Here is an 8,045-nt window from a genome sequence, read left to right as displayed (position 1 = left end):
ACTTCCGAAAAAAACTTTTTAGAATGGAAATGATTAAATAAAATTTTTACATGTTAACAGTTTGCATAAAAAACAAATTTAAATAAGCGATTCAATTAAAACTTAACCTAAATGCAGGATTGAATTGGATTAGATTTATTATTTAATAAGAGTTATTTGAGTTAAGAAAAATGTATAATTCAAAATATTGGATTAGGTATAGAAGGTGCTCGAAACACAATCTACCCACCAACACTCCTAAATTCTAGAAAAAAAATGTTTTTCAAATACAATAAAATGAGTCTAACTTATCTATAAATATATCGATAATCACTATTTATTTGTTAAATTTAAAAATATTTTAAACATATTTGTTATCTTTAAAATAATAATAAAAAATTATATAAGTACGTATATTTTTTGGACATTCCATATTATGATAGTTGATAGTATGACATAACACTAGTCTATTACTATTAACTTTTATAAATGTTTTGATTAATTTTTTGGTGCAAGTGATGGGGAGATAAACATAGAAATGGTGCATTTTAGATGCACACAAACAGTAATACGTTAGGAACTTTTAGGAAATAATTTAGTACCAAATTAAAAGAAACTTCTAACTTTTCTAAAGGCATTAAATTAGACAAGAAAATTGGAGCGATGTTGAGTTTGAGAAAAATCCACCTGGGAAATCGTAGGAATTCAAAAATGACAAATTTCTCCTTTTGTCTTATTCACATTATTTAAGTTTTCAAACTCTGTGCACCCTGCTAAGGAAACATGAAGTTAAGGGTAAAATAGTAAATTCAGCAAATAATTACTTAACCGCTCGTCTTCTACAAACACGTTCCATTAAAGCCCCCTACCCCCCCCCCCCCTCCCCCACTCTACCAAAAGCTCTCTTCCTTCCTCAGGTATTCCCCGCCGGCGACAAGTTCCGTCGACTCTCACTATTTCTCATTTGTCTTCCGCTGAGTTCGTACATCTACACTTCGCTTCAGTTTCGCTTTCAAGTATTATGATCATCCTCAACCTTTGTATTAGCTTTGCATTACATCTCTTTTGCTTTAGACAACTATATTTGATCATTTTCCTTTTAGTAACGTTTTCTGTGCTCCACTAAAAACTCAATTTCTTGTAGTGACTGTATGTTAGTTTATTTTCCTCTGAACCTCAGTTTTAAGGTTTTTTTTTAACTTTTGTGGATTTTTCTTCGATCAAAGATGGGCGCTGGAAGGAAGAAGCAGACCTTTGTAATGCAGGAAAAAGCCCTACCTCCTTGGACTTCCAATGGCAGCGTGACCTCTAGGAATCTCGGAAAGAGTAAATTGGCTGGAGTGATTTTCGGTTGCAAGCACAACACAATGCAAGAATGTCTTTCCAAACAATTGTTTGGTTTGCTTTCTAGTTCCTTCGCTGATCAACCTTATGTTTTTAAACAATCTAGTGTTATTATTTTTTTTTTCCTCCCATTTCCCTTATAACTGATGGATTCCAAATTGTTGAATAGGATTGCCGACTCCACATTTCTCTTATGTACGGAATATCAACCCCGGCTTGCCTCTGTTTCTCTTTAACTACAGTGACAGGAAGCTTCATGGTATATTTGAGGCTACTTGCAACGGTACTCTGAATATTAGTCCGTATGCTTGGACTGCTGATGGTATGGATTATACTCCATTTTCTGCACAGGTATTTTATTTGATACACTTGCTGTGCTGCAGATGCTTAGACTTGCATAAGATTGTTTGGTGTTCATAATATTAAGCATCACATTATTTTGTTGGTAAGGTTAAATTTAAGACACGGATGCAGTGTCACCCCTTGTTGGAAGATCAGTTTAGGCCTATCATTGCCGACAATTATTATCAGGCTAAGCTATTTTGGTTTGAGCTGGACCAAAGACAGACGAACAGGTTGATTGCTTTGTTTTCATCTTCACCGATTGTGGGGACTGTTTCCTCATCGGAGAGCTCGAGGAGTTTATTCGAAGCTTTGCAAACTATCAATCTAAGAGAAGACAACAACAATAGCAAGGCGTTTTCTTCAAACATGAATGTAGCTTGTCTAGATTCAAAGAAAAAGTGGAGCTCCTTGTTCCAGGGATCCCATACGGATGTGAGAGAGGATGGTGAAGATTGCCAGAAAATGACATCTGAATTGAACCTTTCTAATTCCAATAATTCATGCTATGAGTGGGAGGAACCTTTTTGTGCACCACATTCTTCTGAAGAGGAAAGTGACGCTTGTGAAGCTTTTACCAATGGTTCTGAAATACAAAGTGAAATTGAAGAACCTGCATTATTTACTTCATCTTGTTATGATGTCGAAGTTGAAGGTGAAGAGTATAAGTCAGCAGCTTTGCAGATGAATATTCCTTATTCAAATATTGAAGATGCAGCAGAAAATATGAAGGGAGATGCACTTTATGAAAGTGATGAAGAGAAATCATGGGAGGGTACTCCTGAGGAGGACATTGGATCTCATTTGAGTTCTGATTGTCGGCTTGTAGCTCAGGTACTTGGGCATCCCTTTTGGTCCCTTATTTGTTTTGGTCCCCAGGATATGTACCTGCCTATTATTTATTTATTTTACTTCCTCTGATCTATACATTATGGTTTTCAATTCACTAAAAAAGTTACTAGCCGAAGTTAGAGAGCTGATGTTGTTACATGGAAAACAAGTTCAAAAAATCAACCTAATGGAGCAGGAGTTGGTATGACTCATTTTACATGATGATGCTTTTTTTCTATTCAGATCTGTAATTGAATGCTCTCTTTAACTTGAGTTTGTAATGCGTTTACACCTCTTTCAAACTTTCATCTTCATGATTAACTAAATTGAGGCAGAATTGTTTTGCAACATAGGCTGGATCAAAAAATGAAATTCAAAGTTTAAGAAGCCGTTGTGAGATGATAGAAAGTGGTATGAATTTTAAGCAGAGTAGCATGGAGGGAACAGAGCTTCAGTCAATTAAAGAGCTTCCTGCAAACCTTGATGAATCTATATTGATAATGGGAGGCTTTGATGGTTCTTCTTGGTTATCAACCATGAATTGCTATTATCCTTCCAGGAATTCTATGGAATCTCTTCCGGCAATGAGGTTTATGCGTTCACTTGCCTCAACAGCTAAGTTAAATGGTGAAATTTATGTTCTTGGTGGTGTTAATGGAAGCGTGTGGTATGATACAGGTATATTTGTTTGAAGCTTCTACTATTAAATCAGTTCTTTATGTTGGGTTAACCCATGGTAATGATATTGCAGTTTTTTATTATTTGTAGTTGAGTCATATAATGTAACAAACCGTCAGTGGTTTAATCGACCTTCAATGAATCGAAAAAAGGGAAGTTTGGCTGGAATATCTTTAAACAATAAAATTTTTGCAATTGGTGGTGGAAACGGAGTTGAATGTCTCTCAGAAGTAGAAATGTTCGATTTAGATGCTGGAAGTTGGACCCTAACTTCATCCATGAGACAAGAGGTACCTTTTTGTCTTTTAGAATGTATCATCGCAAATGCAAGGTAGGGTTTTAAACTTCAACTTATACAAAATGTTACACGTACCTTAAACATTAAACTATTTGGTTATGATAATAGCTGGGAGAGTGTTGTTTAATCTAGGAAATGGTGTTGCAAAATTCAAGACATTTGTTCTTGACTTCTATTCTTTTGACAAATATGGAACCTTTTAACAGAGATCATGGATTTGGTCATTGTTGTTAGAGTTGTATTATTGGCAATTTTGTTTAAGATATTCATGGTGACTTCCAGTACGTGTTGGTTGGAATGTCTTAACTGTGCAGTTTCTATCTTCTTGTTATTATCTTGATGCTGATACTGAATTTTTTTTTAAGGAAACAAAACTTTTCATCAATGAAATGAAACGAGACTAATGCTCAAAGTACAACAAAACAGTATAAGTAAAAGGAAGCAAATACAACCAAAAAAATCCCATGACTAGACTTGTCCAAAAAGGTAAAGCTAAAAGAAATACGACCAAAAACGAAAAACAATTGGCTCTTGAAAAAAGACCTCTAAATCTGAAACTAAGAAAACCAACAACCATATGATGAGGCCAAATAGGAGACAATAGACCAAAGGAACTTGGAGAAGTGAGAAACTATCCAACAACTTTGACCACTTTATAAACGGCCACTCCCATTAAGCAAGAGCAATGACATCGAGTTGCCCATAGTAAAGGTCTGAATGTTCTGGCAAGTGTTGCTGAAAAGAAGATTCAGTTTTCCGTTTGAAGGACTTTATTTTACACATACAATTCTTCTAACTTTGGTCCAAATCTTCACCTAGATAAGCAATCTATTCTTGAAAATAAAACTTCAATAAAAGCTACTGAAATGTAGGAGAGGAAAACTTCGGAAAGAACTTGGAATGCCTTGAAAATAGTGATTCTTCAACAAATTAATACTACTGAAAGAACTCATGATGAGAAGATCGTCTGCCTTTCCACAACCCTCCACAAAGGACCATGAAAAGAAATTCTAATATGATCATACAAATAATCACCTATCCAAATAAGACTGGTAATTGAAGAACTTTACCGTGCTGTAAACCACAGGCTTCAATTGAAGAAGAAAATTTGGAAGGCACTTGAGATGAAGAAAGTGGAGAGAACCTTGCTTGAGCTGCTGTGCTAGATTAGACTCCTTACAGCTGAGACTTGCAACAAAGCATTAAGCTCTTCCCCACAATTCTCAATTATAGGTTTTTTCGCAACATCTTTTTCAATAAAATTAAAATCCAGCTCTTCACTACTAACACTTACCATCGAGTCGTTATCTGAGACATCTTGTTTAGGAGAACTAATAGAGCTCAACTGTTGCGGAACACTTGAGTGAAAGAAGCTTGAGAAACGGGAAGAGAAAAAGAAGAATATTTGACCTCTTGTGAGGGTTAAACTGGCTTTAGAGAGATCTTTTCCAATTCCAGTAATAGGGCTCTAGTAACAGCTTCTTCCAAATAGTTGTGATCTTGCAGATATTTTGTTCCCTTATTGGGAATATTTTGAGAGAATATTTTATTCGATTATGTTTTCTTTCTCTGTGAAGTTCAGAATATTTCATTAGGTTTTCTTGTTGCTTTCTGCTGCATATTTTAAATGGTCGTGGAGTTGGTTGCTAGGATTGACATGGTCGTGGAGTTGGTTGCTAGGATTGACGATTTTGAAAAGAAGAAAAAGGATATAATGGTTGCGTGTCTAATCACAGTGTGGTCTTCTTGGTGAAGGTTGTGTGTTTGCTTCTCTATTGTTTCTCATATAGAGAATTTTGATTTAGTTTGTATCTTGTTTGAGAGTGTTTCTCAGAGCCTAAGTTTTCTGAGTGGAGCGTGCTTCACTCAAAGGAAGATAAACTACTTGAGAATAGCTGGCTAGCACTTAGGGGGAGTCCAAGTGTCCTTAGGCTAATGTTCTAACTTCTAATATTTAGGAGCCTAAAAAAGATTGGGAGAGAGTCTCACATTTAGGGGTAGCCTAAATGAAATTTTAAGAAGTCAAGCTGTAATTGTCTATAGAACTGTTGTGTTTCAGATAAGTACAAATTTGTAATAACTTTACTTCATGTAGGTGGATTTCACTCAACTAGGTTACCATTTGTTGTGTTATTTCTGTATGTTTGTTTCCTGTCCTTATCTATGTTGAGTATCGTGTTACAACATTTGTATTAACATCTGTATCTGTGGTCTAAATAACCTGCGTAGTCTTATCATCAATTGTTTCTAGTGCTAGTGCTTTTTCCATTTTTAAAGGCAAGTATCCATTTTTATGGCATCTACTTTCTTGAGGCAGATTTCACCTTCTACTTCCTAGTCTTAAATTAGAAAGTTAGATTTTCAAATTTGTTTCGTTAACAAGGCAGCTTGATCTAACTGAAGCCCAACTTAACTAGAGATTTGCTCTTGCTGCTGGCGAACTCAATGGGATTCTCTATGCTGTTGGAGGGTTTGATGGGAAGAACTACTTGCAGTAAGTATATATTCATTTCAGTATCGGATACGCACAAACTAATTCTTTGTTGACCATTTTTAGCCTGAATCGACTCCATCTAGGTTGCATAATTTTCTTTCGAGATCCTTGTAGTTTTTCTTGGTATTTACTGAATCATGGATGATTTGAGGCATATTGTCATTCTCCCTTTCTCGACACTAATAATAAAACACCTTCTTTGTCTGGTTGCCCAAAACAGTGCATCGTAAAGAATAATAACGATGATGATGATATTTTACTAAAAACTAAAGTAATGACAATAATAAGAGTTCATGGAGGCTGGAGTTGCTAGAAATCCCATGAGTATGACTTTGAAATGATAGATATTTGCTCCCTCAGATCAGCAGAAATGTTTGACCCGCGAGAGAAATTATGGAGAGAAATTGCAAGTATGTCTACAAAGAGGGGATGCCATTGCTTGGCTGTACTCAACGAAAAGTTGTAAGTTTTTCTCCTCTCTTCACTTGATCCAACTACCTCATTACCTGAACTCATATTCGTTTCAAAAGTTAGATCAATTTTCAAGATGAAACATGAAGATTAAATATTTGTATCACAATTTGAAAAATATGAGTCTGTGTATGTATATAATTCATTCTCTTGTAAAAATGTAATTGTTGTAAGCATGTGATGAACACCCAATAAATAATCACAAAATAGAATATTTGAAAAAAAAAACTTAGTTTGAAGACTTTAACTTTCTTTGTGTATTCTTATTCACACTTGGATGCTTTACAATACAACATATCAATCCTATTTATAGGATTGTCTAGATCCATAACTTACCTTAACAATTAATTTCTTACTTAAATAATCTTGCCCACTATTCATCAATTAGTATATAACTTTTACATGTCTTAATCTTTCATGTAACTTATTTCAATTAAACATGCTTTAACTTTTCAACAATAATCATATGTCTAACATCGTTTGTTGATTATCTGATTTGAATTGAAAAGCTATTACCACTAACATTTTAGTTCATTATAACAAAATGATTTGTCATAAAACTACCATTTCAAAATATTTTGCAAACGTATTATTTCTTATACCATAACCTCCGAATTTGCTTTTGCAGATATGCAATAGGTGGATATAATGGAGATGACTTCATCCGTACCGTAGAGGTATTTGATCCTCGTCGCGGTGTGTGGACGATAACAGAACCCATGAATGAAACAAGGGGCTACTCTGCTGCTGCTGTTATTGGAGGACATACAATATATGTTTTTGGTGGTATGAAAAACAAAAAAATGGAGCTTTCGGAAACGGTATGTCATTTTAATTTGTTAAACACGTGGTAGAGTTAATTCAATGATTGAAAAACGAACTTTCTAAACCTTTTATTTTGCAGGTGGAGTGTTACAAAGAGGACCGAAGTTGGGAGTTAACCAACCTCACAGCATTTGGCAAAAGATGCTATTTCTCTGCCGTCGTATTATAATATGTTCAGGGTTATGTCACTGTCTCTGTCTTAATTGGAAGGTAAATAATGCACATAACAAAATGCGAACTGTTACTTGTTGTCGTGAATGGTTGTAAAGAAAAGTTGAGAGATGGGACTGTTTGCTTGGGCTTGCAGTTAATCATCCTTTCTTTGGTGGATATTCATAACTTATCGTCGTGTTTCTTAGTACTCACTTTATGCTTTATGTTTCAAGTCTACTTGGACAAATCTGTCTATTTTAACGTTTCAAGAAGGGTTTTTTAAGCATATTCTTGAAACTTGAGGACTAAACTAATTAATTTGAAATATCAGGGATCAAATGCCCTCCCTCTTGAAAATTAATGGACTGAAAAGATATTTTTCCCCTGTAATTATTATGAGTTTAGTAAGTAGCTGAAGAGGTTGGGGCCATGGAATGTGAGAATGAGTTTTGTAGAGGCTGAAGGTTTGTGGTTTTCCTTTCTCCCGTAACTACTTATTTACCTACATATTTTAAAATGTTGAGCTCAAAAAAAAAAAAAAAAAAAAAAAAAAAAACTAAAAAGCATTTTAAGGTTGTTTGGTTGATTGAGATTTTGTGAGATTTCAAAATGGTTTTCAAATGAATTTAG

The 8,045-nt window shown here is 34.7% G+C and overlaps 1 protein-coding gene across 4 annotated transcripts; it reads left to right on the top strand.

Annotated features, from left to right (window-relative positions):
* The first annotated feature begins 863 nt into the window (after window positions 1-863).
* LOC103485594 (uncharacterized) lies at window positions 864-7,620 on the top strand. Of its 4 annotated transcripts, XM_008443265.3 has the most exons (11): window positions 864-995; window positions 1,206-1,377; window positions 1,493-1,674; window positions 1,774-2,499; window positions 2,621-2,698; window positions 2,850-3,174; window positions 3,265-3,464; window positions 5,890-5,966; window positions 6,327-6,428; window positions 7,066-7,258; window positions 7,342-7,620. In XM_008443265.3, exons 2-11 carry the CDS (start codon window positions 1,206-1,208, stop codon window positions 7,429-7,431), a joined length of 2,145 nt encoding a protein of 714 aa, XP_008441487.2. In that variant the 5' UTR covers window positions 864-995; the 3' UTR covers window positions 7,432-7,620. The 4 variants fall into 4 exon arrangements, 2 of the variants coding, with proteins under 2 accessions (XP_008441487.2, XP_008441488.2); XR_007819328.1 differs by lacking the exon at window positions 7,342-7,620 and having other exon boundaries at window positions 874-995; window positions 6,311-6,428; window positions 7,066-7,214; XR_007819329.1 differs by lacking the exon at window positions 7,342-7,620 and having other exon boundaries at window positions 874-995; window positions 6,187-6,428; window positions 7,066-7,097.
* Window positions 7,621-8,045: the final 425 nt, after the last annotated feature.

This window comes from Cucumis melo, chromosome 3, assembly GCF_025177605.1.
Source record: "Cucumis melo cultivar AY chromosome 3, USDA_Cmelo_AY_1.0, whole genome shotgun sequence".
In the NCBI taxonomy this organism is placed as follows: Eukaryota; Viridiplantae; Streptophyta; class Magnoliopsida; order Cucurbitales; family Cucurbitaceae; genus Cucumis; species Cucumis melo.
Note: the sequence above shows the minus strand (reverse complement) of the source record. Positions and strands in the feature narration are given on the sequence as shown.

Excerpts from the sequence above, each read along its gene's own strand:
- LOC103485594 (XM_008443265.3), top strand. The coding sequence starts at position 1,206 with ATGGGCGCTGGAAGGAAGAAGCAGACCTTTGTAATGCAGGAAAAAGCC. Across the intron at positions 2,699-2,849 it reads ACCTAATGGAGCAGGAGTTG|GCTGGATCAAAAAATGAAAT; the intron begins GTATGACTCATT and ends TTTGCAACATAG. Across the intron at positions 7,259-7,341 it reads AAATGGAGCTTTCGGAAACG|GTGGAGTGTTACAAAGAGGA; the intron begins GTATGTCATTTT and ends TTTATTTTGCAG.